This window comes from Sapajus apella, unplaced genomic scaffold (assembly GCF_009761245.1).
Source record: "Sapajus apella isolate SASKATOON/1434 unplaced genomic scaffold, GSC_monkey_1.0 scaffold2, whole genome shotgun sequence".
NCBI classification, from domain to species: Eukaryota; Metazoa; Chordata; class Mammalia; order Primates; family Cebidae; genus Sapajus; species Sapajus apella.
In genome coordinates this window covers 23219055-23236640 of record NW_022436942.1, presented here as the reverse complement: position 1 = coordinate 23236640, position 17586 = coordinate 23219055, and the positions used below count along the sequence as shown (strand labels likewise).

Genomic DNA, 17586 nt, shown 5'->3' with positions numbered 1-17586 from the left:
AAAAAAAAAAAAAAAAAAAAAAAAATACTGTCCTTCAGTATGCGGGTATGCTTTGCAAATCTCTGAAAGGGAGATCTAGTGTACAGTGTTTCTCTGGATTTTTTTTTTTTTTTTTTTTTTTTTTTTTAGACAGTTTTTCTCTTTTGCCCAGGGAGGGGTGTAGTGGCGCCATCTCAGCTCACTGCAACCTCTGCCACCTGGGTTCAAGCAATTCTCCTGCCGTAGCCTCCCGAGTAGCTGCTATTACAGGCACGTGCCACCATGCCTGGCTAATTTTTTTATTTTTAGTAGAGATGGGGGTTTTATCATATTGGTCAGGCTGGTGTCAAACTCCTGACCTCGTGATTTGCCTGCCTCAGCTGTGAGCCACTGCATCCGGCCACGCAGGAAACCATTTTTTTTTGTTTGTTTGTTTTGTTTTTTTTTGGGGGGGGATAGAGTCTTGCTCTGTCACCAGGCTAGAGTGCAGTGGCGGGATCTCAGCTCACTGCAGCCTCCCCCTCCCAGGTTCAAGCAGTTCTCCTTCCTTGGCCTCCCGAGTAGCTGGGATTACAGAGGTGTGCTACCACACCCAGCTAATTTATATATTTTTAGTAGAGATGAGGTTTCGCCATGCTAGCAGGATGGTCTCGATCTCCTGACCTTGTGATCCACCCGCCTTGGCCTCCCAAAGTGCTGGGATTACAGGCGTTCGCCACCGCTTGCCTGGCCAGGGTCCTTTTATTGAGGAATGCAGTTTGGAAAATCCTATCCCAGTGCACAAAGAGCATTGGGATTAGAGAGAAGTGTTCAGGGTTTCCTCCAGGGAGCCTTTAAATCAGCTTAAGGGAGTGAATGCCTTTTGGAGGCAGGGAAGGACTGAGGTAGCTTGGCCTGGTAAAGAGACAAAGAGAGACTCTGCAGGGAAACAAAGGATTGCTCTGATTGGTTCTCTCCTCTTTCTACAAGGTGTGCCCTGTTCCTGGTGCTGAAGGGCGAGCTGGAGCTGGCCCGCATGGACATTGACCTCTGTCAGTCAGACCTGCAGCAGGTTCTGTTCTTGCTCGAGTCTTGCACAGGTGAGCAGCCATGTCCCCATGCCCACGGACAGTGCTGAAATGACACACACTCTAGCACATCTTTCTGTGTAAAGGTTTTGTTCCTTTTTTTTTTTTTTTTTTTTTTTTTAGACAGTGTCACTTTATCACCCAGGCTGAAGTGCAGTGGTGTGATCTCGGCTCACTGTAATCTCCGCCTTCCAGGTTCAAGTGATTATACTGCCTCAGCCTCCCGAATAGCTGGGATTACAGGCGCACACCACCACACCCAGATAATTCTTTTTTTATTATTTTTAGTAGAGATGGGGTTTCACCATATTGGCCAGGCTGGTTTTGAACTCCTGACCTCAGGTGATCCACCTGCCTTGACTTCCCAAAGTGCTGGGATTATAGGCATAAGCCACCGCGCCAAGCCTTTGTTCCCTTTTTAATCAGATACTGACTTCTGGTCCCAGGGCAACATTCCCTTGACTTCAGTCCAACTATTGGTCTCCCTCCTTCAGAGAGCCTGCCCAGACTTACCCTAGTTCTAGTTTTCAGTGCTTCCTAATACATTTTGGCTATTTAAATTTGATTTAGATAATATTTAGAACTCAGGTCCTCAGTCACACTAGCCACACTTCATGTACTCAGTAGCCACATGGCTAGTGGCTACTGTATCGAGTAGCACAAACATGTCCTCAGGAGTGCCGAAGCTAATAGTAAGACACTGCATTTATGGCACATTTTGTCTCCTCACATATACTTTGTTTTCATTTGCCCCATACTAGACCCCGTAAAGCCAGGTGGAAGCATAAATTATTTTCATCTGTTAAATAAGAAAGTTGAGAAAGTCCATGTTTGGGACAAGGATCACAGGGCAGGAGGCAGGATTCAGGTGTGGGCCTCCTGGGGCCAGCCTGCTTTTCTCAGCCATGTGGGCCCAGAGCTGCAGGTATGGGGGCTTTGTGTTCGATCCACTGTTGGTTGGAAAGAAAACAGTAAAGACTTTATCTAAAAAATAATAAGCCATACTCCATCCTGGCTAACTCAGTGAAACCCTTCCCTACTAAAAATACAAAAAATTAGCCAGACGTGGTGGCAGGCACCTGTAGTTCAACTACTCGGGAAGCTGAGCCAAGAGAACTGCTTGAACCCGGGAGGCGGAGATTACAGTGAGCGGAAATCACACCACTGCACTCCAGCCTGGGTGACAGAGTGAGACTCTGTCTCAAAAAAAAAAAAGGAAAAATAATAAGCTGTACTAATATTTGGTATGTTATACAGTAATTCATACATACACACACACACACACGTATGTACATATATATAAACATATATATATGTAAGCATATATAACGGGGAATTGGGCCCAGAGGTAGCTCAGGAAGTACTTGATACCATTTCTCCTGGTTTTGTAATTCTTGTTCTGCCTTCTCCCCAGAGTTTGGTGGGGTGACCCAGCACCTGGACTCTGTGAAGAAGGTCCACCTACAGAAGGGGAAGAAGCAGGCCCAGGTCCCCTGTCCTTCGCAGCTCCCAGAGGAGGAGCTCTTCCTAAAAGGCCCTGCCCTGGAGCTGGTGGCCACTGTGGCCAAGGAGCCTGGCCCCATAGCACCGTCTACAAACTCCTCCCCAGTCTTGAAAACCAAGCCCCAGCCCAGCCCCAAATTCCTGTCCCATTCACCCACCTGCAACTGCTCGCTCTGTGCCAGCCCTGTCCTCACAGCAGTCTGTCTGCGCTGGGTGTTGGTCACGGCAGGGGTGCAGCTGGCCATGGGCCACCAGGCCCAGGGTCTGGATCTGCTGCAATTCGTGCTGAAGGGCTGCCCTGAAGCTGCAGAGCGCTTCACCCAAGCTCTCCAAGCTTCCCTGAATCATAAGACACCCGCCTCCTTGGTTCCAAGCCTCTTGGATGAGATCTTGGCTCAAGCATACACACAGCTGGCACTGGAGGGCCTGAGTCAGCCATCAAACAAGAGCCTGCAGAAGGTTTTAGAGTCAGGGCTGAAGTTTGTAGCTGCACGGTCACCCCACCTAGAGCCCTGGCGAGCCAGCCTGCTCTTGATTTGGGCCCTCACAAAGCTGGCTGGCCTCAACTGCTGTACTCCCCAACTTTTTGCAAGCTCCTGGGGCTGGCAGCCACCATTAATAAAAAATATCCCCAGCTCAGAGCCCTCTAAGACTCGGAGCCAAAAACGTTCTGGACGAGGGTGCCAACAGGTAGCCTGTGCTCCCCTGCGCCTCCATAATACCTCTCAGAAAGGTCTGGAAGGTAAAGGACTGCCCTGCACACCTAGGCCTCCAGGCCGGGCCAGACAGGCTGGCCCTCATGTCCCCTTCACGGTGTTTGAGGAAGTCTGCCCTACAAAGAGCAAGCCTGAAGTTCCCCAGGCCCCAAGGGTACAACAGAGAGTCCAGACGCGCCTCAAGGTGAGTTGGGACTGTTGCTAGGTGGTGGTGGTAGTGCTGGGTGGGGTTGGTCCTAGAGGAGAGAGTTCTATAGAGCAGGTATCCCCGTGGAATAACTCCCCAGGGCCTAGTGGAACCTTAATCTCCTGCTGTCTACAGTACCCCAACATTTTTTTTTTTCCTTGAGATGAAGTCTTGCTCTGTTGCCCAGGCTGGAGTGCAGTGGCACCATCTTGGCTCACTGCAACCTCCATCTCCCAGGTTCAAACAATTCTCCTGTCTCAGCCTCCCGAGTAGCTGGGATTACAGTGTGTGCCACCACACCTGGCTAATTTTTGTGTTTTTAGTAGACACGGGGTTTCACCATGTTGGCCAGGCTGGTCTCAAACTCCTGACCTCAGGTGATCCGCCTGCCTCAGCCTCCCAAAGTCCTGGGATTACGGGAGTGAGCCACCACACCTGGCCAACATCTTTCACAGCAAGACCTAGTTCAAGTCTCCCTTTGTTTCAGACAGAGGCACTTTCCTTAACTCAAACATTCCTTTTACCTTTTCATCCCACCTTCTGCTCCCTCCTTTTCTTCCTCCTTCCACATCCAAGAATCGCTGCCCCGCTGCCCCCGATCTAAAGTGTTGGGTGTCTTGTGGGAAGTTAGTTCTAAAATCTTCCAGGGTCCCAGGTGATGGTGCCTGCTGGTGCCTCCACAGCGCCACCTGCTGTCACAAGGTGTCTTGTCACTGAAGACCCCTTGGCCCCTCACCCTTTCCCTCTGATCTCAGGTGAACTTCAGTGATGACAGTGACTTGGAAGACCCTGTCTCAGCCGAGGTCTGGCTGGCAGAGGAGCCTAAGAGACGGGGCACTGCTTCCCGGGGCCGGGGGCGAGCAAGGAAGGGCCTGAGCCTAAAAACAGATATGGTGGTTGCCCCAAGTAGTGCCCCTGGGAACCCTGGCCTGAGTGGCAGGAGCCGGAGGGCCAAGAAGGTGGCATCAAGACATTGTGAGGAGCAGTGTCCCCAGAGGGCCCTTTGTGACCAGGCCAGAGCTGGCCCTGAGATCATGAGGACCATCCCTGAGGAAGAACTGACTGACAACTGGAGAGAAATGAGCTTTGAGATCCTCAGGGGCTCTGACGGGGACGACTCTGCCTCAGGTAGGACAGCAAGGGTGAGGTGGGTGGTGCATATTTTTGGGGTGTGTCCTGGGGCAAAGCACAAGCAGTAAGTGCTGCCAAGGGAGTACAGAAAGAATGCTCTTTTGCTGGCTCTAAGGGAGTGGATTACAGAAGGAAGAATGAAGAAGATGGCAGAGGGAGGGAGCACTGTGAAAAAGGCCCTCTCTCTCCGCAGGTGGGAAGCCTCCAGTGCCGGGCCCAGAGGCAGCCTCTGAAGAATGGGAGCTAATGAGACTGGATTCCAGCAAGAAAGAGCTGCCCAGCCCATGTCCAGACAAGGAGAGTGACAAGGATCTTGGTCCTCGGCTCCAGCCCCGCTCAGCTCCTGTAGCCATTGGTGAATATGCCATCCCTGGTGCTGGTCACTTAGAGAGGGCTGAGCCTCTAGGGCTGTTGATCCCTCTGTCTTTCCAGGCTGGATTCTGATCTGGATCCAGTAGCCTCTGAACCTGTGTTTGAATCCCAGCACTCTTTCTATGAGCTGTGTACAAGTCACTTAAACTCTCTGACCTTCCATTCCTTCTGTAAAATGGGGTTTAGGGGCATGGTGGAGTGAGCTGATGCCTGTGAGTTGCATGGCACCGCATTTGGCACGTTGCCCTTCATAAATGGTAGCTGCTGTTTGCCATGTGGGAGATGAGACAGGGACTCTTTCTTCTTGGAAAGTTCCTGTCAACTATGAAATAAGGAATTAAGCTGTACCAAGTGTCCTGACATTCTTCTAGGTCTTTCTACTCTGGACTCCATCTGTGACTCCCTGAGTGTTGCTTTCCGGGGCATTAGTCACTGTCCTCCTAGTGGGCTCTATGCCCACCTCTGCCGCTTCCTGGCCTTGTGCCTGGGCCACTGGGATCCCTATGCCACTGCTTTCCTTGTCACCGAGTCTGTCTCCATCACCTGTCGCCACCAGCTGCTCACCCACCTCCACAGACAGCTCAGGTGAGTACCCAGCATCCCCAAGACTCCTGCTGGGCCAGACTGGAGGGAGGGTCCAGACTTTGAAGGGAGAGGAGCTCACCCCTCCCTGTGTTGCTTGCAGCAAGGCCCAGAAGCACCGAGGATCACTTGAAATAGCAGACCAGCTGCAGGGGCTGAGCCTTCAGGAGACGCCTGGAGATGTCCCGCTGGCCCGCATCCAGCACCTCTTTTCCTTCAGGACTTCGGGATCTGGCCACTTCCCCCAGCCCGAGAAGCAGAGTTTCCAGGAGCTCCTGGCTCTGATTCCCAGTGGTATGCAGGCAGGCTTCTGGCCAGCTCCTCTGTCCTCTTCTGCATCTTCTTACTGAGGAGCTGGGTGAAGGAGTTTAGGCATTGGTTAGTTTACATAGATTTATTACCCTTATGTCATACCTTTTTACCTGTTAGCATCTTAAATCAGGAAGATTTTTTAAAAAAAGAAAACGAAAAACTTCAACTTTGAATTACCAGCAAATTCAGTGTCTTTCTTCAGAGGTGGGTTCAGATGTCTGGGGTCTTCTATACTAACATGAAACATATTAACATGATTGGAGTGCCTCACTCTGTACACAACCTTTTGTTAGTTGCTGTGAGGGACACAAAGTACAGTATGTGGTCTCTGTGCACAGGGAACTATTAGAGCAAAGGAGAGCACCTTGAACTCCAGTGACCGGGGCAGACTTCTTGACGTTGTCTTGAGTGATAGATAGGGATTGAGTGCCAGGACAGGGAAGGGAATTCCTTTAACAGCTGAAATTATTCTGTCCGTCTCCTGTGTGTCAGGGGTGACTGTGTGTGTGTTGGCCCTGGTCACTCTCCAGCCCGGAACTGTGGGCAACACCCTCCTGCTGACCCGGCTGGAAAAGGACAGCCCCCCAGTCACTGTGCAGATTCCCACTGCCCAAAACAAGGTAGGATTCCTGGGCCATGGAGCAAAATTGGGCTGGGTTGGGCTTCAGGTCAAGCTGCTCACATTCTGTGCTACGGGAGGGAGAGATGGTGATCATGTGGATAAGCAGAGGTCTCACAGCCCTGTCTCCCAAAGCTTCCTCTGAGTTCAGCCCTGAATGAGTTCGATGCCATCCAGAAGGCACAGAAAGAGAACAGCAGCTGTACTGACAAGCGCGAATGGTGGACGGGGCGGCTAGCACTGGACCACAGGATGGAGGTGTGTGCTGCTGGGGTGGGGTCAGGCCTGCCCTAGGAATGACCCGGGGAGGGGGGTCCCAGTGTCTTCTCTGCCAGAGGTCCTGGGTCAGTGCTAAAGCCACTTCAGATCCCTTCTGGAAGTGTAGATCTAAATTTAAAAATTGTGTCACCTGGGAGCACACCCCTGAATGTCCCTGCCAGGGCTCTGGGAGGGGTGCGGGTGGGGAGCATGACCCCAGTTAAAAAAAAAAAATTGTGTCACCTGGGGAGAACTTCAGAGCCCAGAAATTGAAGCATATATGGTGATGGATATTTAACAGTACCCAGAAAAACAAAGAGCTTAAACCCAGCTATCAGCTTCCCAGTTTTAGCTTTCATTGCCCACCTGTTCGTATTTGTCACAACAGAGGGATAGATTATAGTCTAGACTCTCCCAGTCTCAGAAAATGAAGAAAGTTTCTAGATTCTTGCCTTCTATGGCTAGCAGAAAGATATGTAAGACAAATATGCACATTGGATAACGCATTGTCTCATCTCCAAAATGTCAGTGCCTGTGAGAAAGAAGCTCGGCTTCCTCTCTGACTGAAGGCTCTGCCCTCTGCATTCAGGTTCTCATCACTTCCCTAGAGAAGTCTGTGTTGGGCTGCTGGAAGGGGCTGCTGCTGCCATCCAGTGAGGAGCCCGGCCCTGCCCAGGAGGCCTCTCGCCTACAGGAGCTGCTGCAGGAATGCGGCTGGAGATATCCTGACCCCACACTGCTGAAAGTGAGTGAGGAAAGCAGGGAAGGCGGCCGGGCCCAGTGACTTGCACCTATAATCCCACCACTTTGGGAGACCAAGGCAGGTAGATTGCTTGAGCTCAGGAGCTTGAGACCAGCCTGGCCAACATAGTGAAGCCCTGCCTACAAAAATACAAAAATCAGTTGGGCATGGCGGGGGTCATCTGTAATCCCAGCTACTCGGAGGCTGCAGCAGGAGAATTGCTTGAACCTGGGGAGCAGAGGTTGCAGTGGGCCAAGATCGCCACACTCCAGCCTGGGTGACAGAGCGAGACTCCATCTCAAAAAAAAAAAAAAAAAAAAGGCCGGGTGCAGTGGCTCATGCCTGTAATCCCAGCACTTTGGGAGGCCAAGGCAGGTGGACACAAGGTCAAGGGTTCGAGACCATCCTGAGCAATATCGTAAAACCCTGTCTCGGCCAGGTGTGGTGGCTCACGCCTGTAATCCTAGCACTTTGGGAGGCTGAGGCGGGCGGATCACGAGGTCAAGAGATCGAGACCATCCTGGCCAACATGGTGAAACCTCATCTCTACTTAAATACAAAAATTAGCTGGGCATAGTGGTGCGTGCTTATAGTCCCAGCTACTTGGAAGGCTGAGGCGGGAGAATTGCTTGAACCCAGGAGGTGGAGGTTGCAGTGAACCGAGATCGTGCCACCGCACTCCAGCCTGGCACCTGGCGACAGACCCAGACTCTGTCTCAAAAAAAAAAAAAAACCCTGTCTCTACTGAAAATACAAAAATTAGCTGGTCATGGTGGTACACGCCTGTAGTCCCAGCTATTCGGGAGGCTGAGGCAGGATAATTGCTGGAACCTAAGGCGGAGGTTGCAGTAACACGAGATTGCGCCATTGCACTTCAGCCTGGTGACAGAGCGAGACCCAGTCTCAAAAAAAAAGAAAGCAGGGAAGGGGAAGAAACTTGGCTCAGTCCTTTCCCAGCAGCCATCATGAATGAATGGAGATGGTGCTCACCAGCACTGTTCCCCTGTAGGTCATGCTCAGTGGCGCCAGTGCCCTCACCCCTCAGGACATTCAGGCCCTGGCCTACGGGATGTGCCCAACCCAGCCAGAGAGAGCCCAAGAGCTCCTGAATGAGGCAGTAGAACGTCTACAGGGCCTGACAGTACCAAGCAATAGGCACCTTGTCTTGGTCTTAGACAAGGTAAGGAGCTGGGGCAGAGGGTAGTGTCTACTGAGCAGTGAGTACCAACTCATCCCCATGCCCCTTCTGATCTGCATGTACCTGGCTGGGGACGGTAATCTCTTAGTGCTTTTTGTCCAGGACTTGCAGAAGCTGCCATGGGAAAGCATGCCCTGCCTCCAGGCACTGCCTGTCACCCGGCTGCCCTCCTTCCGCTTCCTACTCAGCTACTCCATCACCAAAGAGGTGAGGTTCAGGGAGTGGTGTCTGGGAATGATTGGCGATTGAGGAAGACCTGAAGAAAGAAGGGCAGAGAGACCTGGGAAGATAGGAGAGGGTCCTAGGAATGGCTCAGACATGGAAAGTGGCTGAGATTGTTGTTAAGAGTTTGGGCCTCTTGGTGAGACCAGCATCCTAATCGCCAGTGTCTCCTCCTCAGCATGGGGCCTCACCAGTGCTGAGTCAAGGGGTGGATCCGCGAAGTACCTTCTATGTCCTGAACCCTCACAATAACCTGTCAAGCACAGAGGAACAATTTCGAGCCAATTTCAGCAGGTCAGGGGAGTGAAGACAAGAAGGGGAGTGGGGAAGGGTAGAGACAACATACAGCGGCAACAAGCCTTTTCTCCAGAATCAACTGTCGCAGCCCACCTGCTGTCTGATGACCCTGCCGTGCATTTCCCTATTCTCACTCCCACCTTTTCCCTGCAGTGAAGCTGGCTGGAAAGGAGTGGTTGGGGAGGTGCCAAGACCCGAACAGGTGCAGGAAGCCCTGACAAAGCATGATTTGTATATGTGAGTGCTGAAGGCAGGGATGTGGGGAGAGGGGCAGTCCTAAGGATGGTGTCACCATGGGTTGCTTTGGGACTTCAGAGCCTCTGGAGACACAGGCAGAGGTCAGGTACTGTTAGGTCAAGAGTCATCTCACCTCCTTCTGCCTTAGCTATGCAGGGCATGGGGCTGGTGCCCGCTTCCTTGATGGGCAGGCAGTCCTGCGGCTGAGCTGCCGGGCAGTGGCCCTGCTGTTTGGCTGCAGCAGTGCGGCCCTCGCTGTGCATGGAAACCTGGAGGGGGCTGGCATCGTGCTCAAGTACATCATGGCTGGCTGGTGAGTCTCCAAGGGCAAGACCCATCCTAGGGCCTTAAGACTCCTGCCCTCACCCCAGGTTCTTTCCCAGGTCTGAATCCTGCCTCTCTTGTGCCCCACCTTCTTCGTATCCCAGTTCCCTGGCATGCCTGAACCATTAACCCTTAGCTCCCTTCTGTTCTCTTGTAACTAAGGGCCAAAGGAGTTTCTCATTGGTTCAATCCTCTCTACTTACCCACCCCTACCACCAACGGTGTTTTCCTATGTATTCTGTTTTAGAGCCCTTACTTTGTATTTCTTCCTTCTCTTTTCCCAGCCCCTTGTTTCTGGGTAATCTCTGGGATGTGACTGACCGTGACATTGACCGCTACACGGAAGCTCTGCTGCAGGGCTGGCTTGGAGCAGGCCCAGGAGCCCCCCTTCTCTACTATGTAAACCAGGCCCGCCAAGCTCCCCGACTCAAGTATCTTATTGGGGCTGCACCTATAGCCTATGGTTTGCCTGTCTCTCTGCGGTAACACCTTGGAGCTGTCTTATGGATGCTAGAAGCAACATGACTGTTCTACCTCCAAGCTTAGATTTAATCCTTAGGATAACTCTTTTAAAGTGATTTTCCTCAGTGTTTTATATGAAACATTTCCGTTTGATTTAACCTCAATGTAATAAAGATACATCATTCAAACTGTTTTGCGTAGTTTATCTGAGAACATTTAAAAAGACAGCATGGCCAGGCACGGTGGCTCACATTTGTAATCCCAGCACTTTGGGAGGCCAAGGTAGGCAGATCATGAGGTCAGGAGTTTGAGACCAGCCTGGCCAATATGGTGAAATCTCGTTTCTACTTAAAAAAAAAAAAAAAACAGGCTCTTGCCTCCCATTCTGCCATGGCTCCCAAAGGCAGCTCCAAACAGCAGTCTGAGAAGGACCTGCTCCTGCAGGATTTCAGCCTCAACCTCTCAGCCAAGTCCTCTGCGCTCTTCTTTGGGAACGCGTTCTTTGTGTCTGCCATCCCCATCTGGTTATACTGGAGAATATGGCATATGGATCTTCTTCTTTTTTTTTTTTTTTTTTTAGACAGAGTCTCGCTCCATCCACAGGCGCCAGGCTGGAGTGCAGTGACATGATCTTGGCTCACTGCAACCTCCGCCTCCCGGGTTCAAACAATTCTCCTGCCTCAGCCTCCCGAATAGCTGAGACTACAGGCGTGCGCCACCACACCCAGCTAATTTTTGTATTTTTAGTAGAGATAGGGTTTCACTATATTGGCCAGGATGGTCTCGATCTCTTGACCTCGTGATCTGCCTGCCTCAGCCTCCCAAAGTGCTGGGATTACAGGCGTGAGCCACCGCATCCGGCCCCTGGATCGTCTTCAGTCTGCTGTTTTGTAGTGTGATGACCCTAGTAAGCACATATTTAGTAGCTTTTGCATATAAGAATGTGACATTTCTTCTCAAGCACAAAGTAGCACAGAAGAGGTAGGATGCTGTTTCCAAAGAAGCGACTTAAAAACTTTCTGAAGCTGATAATAGAAAGATGTCTTAGAAGGGGAAAGATGAAAGAATCTTGTGGAAGGGGAATGAAGTTGCTGATTATGAAGCTACATTTTCTATCTTCTATAACAACAACACTCTGTTCCTGGTCTTGGTCATTGTTGCTCCCTTCTTCATATTGAAGAACTTCAACCCCACAGTGAACTACATTTTGTCCATAGGTGCTTCATCAGGACTCCGCCCTCCTGTCTACTGGCTCCAAGTAGACCATGTCAGCTTCACCCCCTAGCTTTGTGTCTATGGGTGGCCTGTGGTATATGGAAAAGTAGCAGGGTGATCAGGGTGGGAGACATACAAGATGTTTTTGTAGTCTAGAGCCTTTAAAAAACTCAACAGAATGTAATTCAGCATTTGCTTATTGGCTGTTTTTGACAGATTGTTGAAATTAAATGAAAGGGAAACTCAGAGTACCGGGACATTTATTAAAAGGAGTAAATGTCGGCCGGGCGTGGTGGCTCATGCCTGTAATCCAAACACTTTGGAGGCTAAGGCAGGTGGATCACCTGAGGTCGGGAGTTCAAGACCAGCCTGACCAACGTGGTGAAACCCTGTCTTTTTTTTTTTTTTTTAAAGGAATAAATGTCTTGCAATGTGCTGTAATCACAAAGGGAGAAAATAACTTGTTTCCTTGATCTGTCAGAAGTCACAGTAACCTAGGCCAAGCTGTTATTATTTATTATATAATAGTAGCAGAAAGTTAATAACTGGTTCTCTGTGTTCCAAGCACAATATAACTTTTTTGGAAACATAAATATCAGAATGAATCCTCTTCCCAGGGGATTGAACAGAAGCTTAATGTTTAACGAGTCTTTGTGATTTGAAATAACACAAAATTTAAAATCATGATTTCTCCAACTTGAGGAAGAAAAAATATTAGCCAGGTGTGGTGGTGCATGCCTGTAGTCCCAGCTACTCGGGAGGCTGAGGCAGGAGAATTGCTTGAACCCAGGAGGCAGAGGTTACAGTGAGCTGAGATTGTGCCATTGCACTCCAGCCTGGGCGACAGAATGAGACTTGTCTTAAAAAAAAAAAAAAAAAAAAAAAAAAAAAAAAAAGACAGCATAACTGCCCCCTTCCTGCTGTGGTACTGTAAACTGATGGGAACAGCTTACAGGAGATTGAGTTTGAGAGCCTGGGGAAGAAAGGCAAAGACACAGGACAAAGCCTGCTGGGCCTGGCTGGGCCTCAGCAGACAAATCTGGAGGAGAAAGGGGCATCAAAATGCTAAGTAGAGGCAAGCCCAAGGAAGGGTAATCATTGACCCGTTGAGAGTGTTTTGGGCAGGTACCACCCATCCATCCTGTCTTCCTGCCTCAGGTACCCTGGGAGTAGCACTAGTTTTTATGTCTCAGTTGCCCTGCCTGACTCCTAAGTAGATGGTAAAGGCTACTGCTGTCTGCTCATGTACAGCTGTCACACCAATGTGTATACTTTAGCAGTAGATTCTGTGGATCTGTGGAGTTATAATAGTGAAGTTTTTCTCTGCAATTGTTAAGCTCAAGGGAAGCAAATATCTTACACTCTCACGTATCCCTCACATATAGCACATGGTAAAATCTTTTTTATTTTTTCGAAGAGAGTCCGGCTCTGTTGCTGGAGTGCACAATCATGACCCACTGCACCCTCAAACTCTCCAGCTTAAGCGATCCTCCCACCTCAGCCTTCCAAGTAGCTGAGGCTACAGGCGTGCACCACCAGCCAGGCTAATTTTTGTATTTTTAGTAGAAACCAGGGTGTCGCCGTGTTTTCCAGGCTGGTCTCAAACTCCTGGACTCAAGCGATCCGCTCTCTTCAGCCTCCCAATGTGCTGGGATTGCAGGCGTGAGCCACCGTGCCCGGCCAAAACATTTTATTGATTAATTTGTGCTCTACTTGGTTGACAATGGTGCCACCTTGCTGTTCTCTCCATCTCCAGACTCTCCTCCACTTCATCTGCCCAAAGCACCATTTTCACAATGCTACTTCCTGGACCAAAGAACTTCACAGGCTTCCTCCTGTGAAGATCTGTCAGTAGCTTATACCACCCATGTGGAGTAGCATACACTGCTTTATAACATCGTGGTTGTGTCGTGAGGACTTTAAGACTTTGCAGTTCCTTGTGGGCAGGAGTCCTGTTTGCTGCAACTTTACCTTGCTAGGCTTAGGATGTTTTATGAAAAGAACGCACAGCTCAGCCTCTGACAGGTTCAAGCCCCTCCTTCCCTTCCGTGACGGAGAATCATAGAGCTGCCTGGCGCAGCGAGGCCTCCTGGCGCCATAGAGACGCGCAGAGTACGGCTAGAGCGTTGCTTGCCGAGGGACTTCCTTTTCGGTAGCCCTCCTTCCCAACATGGCGCAATCGATTAACATCACAGAGCTGAATCTGCCGCAGCTAGAAATGCTCAAAAACCAGCTGGACCAGGTGAGAACGGGCCCCAGAGGCACCTCTTTCCTGCTCTACATCCCCCCTGCCCACGCGTACTTCCTCGCTCCCCGTTCCAAGTTGGGAGCCTGCCTTTCCCTGGCGAAACCTCTATCCGGTCCCAGGATCCGCCCCCTCCCTGGCCAGGCTCCCTTCTCCCCGCAGCCCTTTCATTGACTCTATTCCCGTTCTCTGTAGGAAGTGGAGTTCTTGTCCACGTCCATTGCCCAGCTCAAAGTGGTACAGACCAAGTATGTGGAAGCCAAGGACTGTCTGAACGTGCTGAACAAGAGCAACGAGGGTATGGGGTAGGCGGGTGAGGGCAACCTAAAGTGGCGAGCCGGCTTCTCTCGTCCCACTTCCTAATCCAGTTTTTCTTACCTGAAACGAGAAAATCCATTACATCTCGTATACCGCTTTATGAACCCTTTGCATGTTGCCTACCTAGAATTGAAATGTACAGGACATACCTCTGCTTCTGTTGCCCCTGTTTCCGTTTTTTTCACACTATCTGTGGGTGCTGTCCCCGGTTGGAACTCTCTTTAATGTCTTACTTTGGAGCCGCTAACCTTCCCTAGGGTGTTTGTCTTCATTGCTTTCACAGGGAAAGAATTACTCGTCCCACTGACGAGTTCTGTATCCTTTCCACAGGAACGACTACCTGCTGCCTTCTCCCTTTCTCCCTCACTCTCCCGCAAAAAGTGGGGAGGGGGGTCGTTTTGATTACTTCAGATTCCCTTCCCCCCCCAATGATTTTGAGAATACTCTTACTACACACTTTGTAGCTCTTTTATCTAATTTCACACCAACATCCAGCTAATGCCTTGTGAATACCAAGGAGTATGTCGAGTTGAGATGTAATATTTCCCTTTGCTGTTTGAGAACATTAATGTGGAGATAAATCTGGTGGTTTACACTTTGCTAATAACTTAGAAGACACAGGCAATAGACAAAATAGGAAGATATAGAAACATGTAGGTTGACTTTGTTAATTAATCTTCAATTTCAGCTTAATTGTGGCTCATTCCTAAACTGTCACTGAGGAACCTGGATTGTGTCCACTTGCTGAATGTTTTACTTGAATGAGTGAGTTATGGCAGTAGGGCACCTTTAATCTGTAGTCTGAGAGCTGACAGGCTAAAAGCAACACAGGAATAGTAGTGTAGTAGGGAATTATTAAAAAAAAAAAAAAAAAAAAAACTGGCCGGATGCCATGGCTCACGCCTGTAATCCAAGCACTTTGGGAGGCTGAGGCAGGCAGATCACCTGAGGTTAGGAGTTCAAGACCAGCCTGACCAACATGGAAAAACCCCATCTCTACTAAAAATACAAAATTAGCCGGGCATGTGGCACATGCCTGTAATCTCACTTAGGAGGCTGAGGTGGGAGAATCGCTTGAACCCGGGAGGTGGAGGTTGCGGTGAGCTGAGAGTGTGCCACTACACTCCAGCCTGGGCAACAAGAGCAAGACTCCATCTCAAAAAAAAAAAAAAAAAAAAAATCATTAACTTCATCAAGAATTAGCTACTTCATGATTGAGGGGGTTAAGGGAAGTGAGGCTAGCTTTCCACTTGTACTCTACAACAGTAGGAAAACATTATATCTAGTCTTTCTGGAGGGGCTAATGGGAAGAACTGCAAGAACTGTTTACAGGGTGAGAGATGGGATGAGGCAGGACAAGAGAGTATTCCAGCATACATCATTTTCTCCATAAAGAACCAACTTCTGTCTTCTTTCCATTTGGAGTTATAGCTATTGTTCTGAGGCCTCCAGATTATTCAGTCCTTATGCCTTGTAGCTTTTTGGAAAACGAGGGTCTTTGGAGGCCAAGCAGGCTGGATGGCAGAATCACAGCTCATGCTGGGCTAGTTTTTCCCTTAATACTTGCTTCTCAGATGTATGTCCCTGGGAAGCTGCATGATGTGGAGCACGTGCTCATCGATGTGGGAACTGGGTACTATGTAGAGAAGGTGAGTGAGAGCATGTGGATGCCCCTCTGAACAGGAAAGGGAAATTTAGGGAAGAGCTAGAGTGCAATATGGCCAGAGGGTATCTCCTTTTAGCCCCTTGTTCACCTCTGATCTTGCAGACAGCTGAGGATGCCAAGGACTTCTTCAAGAGGAAGATAGATTTTCTAACCAAGCAGATGGAGAAAATCCAACCAGCTCTCCAGGAGAAGCACGCCATGAAACAGGGTAAGCTTTTCCTGGGACACCTCTTGATCCCCTGTATCTCCATGATAAAGAACATGGATTGGAGTGTGAACCACAGGGGTGTCCCCTTTGCTGGATTAAAACTATGTCTTAGTTGCTCTTTGGCATCTTTAGAGTCTATGTACTGCATAATCACTATCTGTAGATTTCTGGGTTGAGCGTTTCAGAAATTGAGAGGAAAGAAATCGTGTATGCTTTGGTGGAGCTCCTATTTAATGAGGATGGAATGGGGGATGAGATAAACACACAGGAAGGAATCATGACCCAGACGAACTAATTACCAGCAATTACAACCCCGGCTGCACGTTAGATTCACTCAGGAAGTTTAGAAAGAAAACCTGGGTTCATTCCAGATCGACTAAACCTGGAAGTCAAGGGAGGAGAAGTTATACCGAGGTCAGTGTTTTTTTTTTAAAAAAAGCTCCCCTTGGCCAGGCACATGGCACACACCTGTAATTTCAGCACTTTGGGAGGCTGAGGCAGATGGATCACGAGGTCAGCAGATTGAGACTATCCTGGCCAACATGGTGAAACCCTGTCTCTACTAAAAATACAAAAATTAGCTGAGCGTGGTGGCGCATGCCTGTAATCCCACCTGCTCAGGAGGCTGAGGCAGGAGAATGGCTTGAACCAGAAAGGCGTAGATTGCAGTGAACCAAGATCACACCATTGCACTCCAGCCTGGCAACGAAGTGAGACTCCATCCCAAAAAAAAAAAAAGCTCCCCTCTGTTAAAATCAGGATTCAGAACCCGTGTTCTAAAGGTAAAAATCTTTCCACATTATAGTCTTCTGATTATGTGTGACTCATTTAATACCATATAGTGTTCGTTTTTATATCTGTGGTTAGCATCTTTTTTTTCCAAGATGGAGTCTCGTTCTCACCGCACCCGGCTGTGGTTAGTATATTGACTGATGCATTGTAGACCCTAAATTTGTGTTGGTGACCCCACAGTGGATCACTGAGTTTTATTAATGCCGGGTGCGGTGGCTCATGCCTGTAATCCCAGCACTTTGGGAGGCCCGCGCGGGTGGATCATCTGAGGTCAGGAGTTCAAGACTAGCTTGGCCACCATGGTGAAACCTGGTCTCTACTAAAAATAAAAAATTAGCTGGGCGTGGTGGTACATGCCTGTAATCCCAGGTATTTGGGATTACCTGCTCAGGAGGTTGAGGCAGGAGAATCACTTGAACCTGGGAGGTGGAGGTTGCAGTGAGCCAAGATCATGCCACTGCACTCCAGCATGGGTGACAAGAGAGACTCCATCTCAAAAAAAAAAAAAGTTCTATTAATAAACTGCAGTTAGTTGTCCTCCTATCCTTAAACTTGCCCGTCACTTCGCCTTAACTCTAGATTCACCGTTTTGCTCCTCACCAAGATCTGACTCTTCTTTTTTTCCACAGCTGTCGTGGAAATGATGAGCCAGAAGATTCAGCAGCTCACAGCCCTGGGGGCAGCTCAGGCTACTGCTAAGGCCTGAGAGTTTTTGCAGAAATGGGGCAGAAGGACACACTTTGGGCGTGGCTTCCTGGTGCTGGAAAGGGAAGGGTCTTGTGTTTAATGCCAATAAATGTGCCAGCTGAGCAGAATGTTGGTCTTTTCTTGGATTAAGCAAGGGATTGGTGATGAGATTGCGGGGGTGGCCGATAGTGTGGGCCCCGCCCCAGAGCCTGATGCACAGGGGTGATGCGGTTCTTTTCTTGGAGGC

At 49.5% G+C, this 17586-nt stretch overlaps 2 protein-coding genes and 1 pseudogene across 3 annotated transcripts in view; all 3 read left to right on the top strand.

Moving 5' to 3' along the window:
* ESPL1 (extra spindle pole bodies like 1, separase) overlaps positions 1 to 10397 on the top strand; it is a 27402-nt gene extending 17005 nt beyond the window's left edge. The window contains exons 16-30 of the mRNA XM_032292669.1: positions 949 to 1058; positions 2461 to 3449; positions 4208 to 4580; positions 4777 to 4938; positions 5327 to 5540; positions 5641 to 5831; positions 6342 to 6469; positions 6604 to 6726; positions 7316 to 7471; positions 8478 to 8648; positions 8769 to 8873; positions 9067 to 9182; positions 9339 to 9422; positions 9571 to 9735; positions 10031 to 10397. Coding sequence (XP_032148560.1) covers positions 949 to 1058; positions 2461 to 3449; positions 4208 to 4580; positions 4777 to 4938; positions 5327 to 5540; positions 5641 to 5831; positions 6342 to 6469; positions 6604 to 6726; positions 7316 to 7471; positions 8478 to 8648; positions 8769 to 8873; positions 9067 to 9182; positions 9339 to 9422; positions 9571 to 9735; positions 10031 to 10232 — 3289 coding nt within the window. The 3' untranslated portion in view covers positions 10233 to 10397. The remainder of the gene's footprint in view (positions 1 to 948; positions 1059 to 2460; positions 3450 to 4207; positions 4581 to 4776; positions 4939 to 5326; positions 5541 to 5640; positions 5832 to 6341; positions 6470 to 6603; positions 6727 to 7315; positions 7472 to 8477; positions 8649 to 8768; positions 8874 to 9066; positions 9183 to 9338; positions 9423 to 9570; positions 9736 to 10030) is intronic.
* A 201-nt stretch (positions 10398 to 10598) lies between these two features.
* Positions 10599 to 11658, top strand: LOC116527574 (annotated as a pseudogene).
* Positions 11659 to 13324: 1666 nt separating this feature from the next.
* PFDN5 (prefoldin subunit 5) lies at positions 13325 to 17467 on the top strand. 2 transcript variants are annotated; one of them, XM_032292649.1, is made up of 6 exons: positions 13325 to 13665; positions 13864 to 13966; positions 14270 to 14301; positions 15561 to 15635; positions 15755 to 15860; positions 17282 to 17467. In XM_032292649.1, the coding sequence occupies exons 1-6, from the start codon at positions 13594 to 13596 to the stop codon at positions 17356 to 17358; spliced, it is 465 nt and encodes a 154-aa protein (XP_032148540.1). In that variant the 5' UTR covers positions 13325 to 13593; the 3' UTR covers positions 17359 to 17467. The 2 variants fall into 2 exon arrangements, with proteins under 2 accessions (XP_032148540.1, XP_032148548.1); XM_032292657.1 differs by lacking the exons at positions 13864 to 13966; positions 14270 to 14301 and having other exon boundaries at positions 13529 to 13665.
* The last annotated feature ends 119 nt before the right edge of the window (positions 17468 to 17586 follow it).

What these genes read in the sequence shown, in the direction of transcription:
- PFDN5 (XM_032292649.1), top strand. Translation starts at nt 13,594, where the DNA reads ATGGCGCAATCGATTAACATCACAGAGCTGAATCTGCCGCAGCTAGAA. An exon ending in GCTGAACAAGAGCAACGAGG is followed by an intron (nt 13,967 to 14,269) that starts GTATGGGGTAGG and finishes TTGCTTTCACAG; the next exon opens with GGAAAGAATTACTCGTCCCA. An exon ending in GAAGCACGCCATGAAACAGG is followed by an intron (nt 15,861 to 17,281) that starts GTAAGCTTTTCC and finishes TTTTTTCCACAG; the next exon opens with CTGTCGTGGAAATGATGAGC.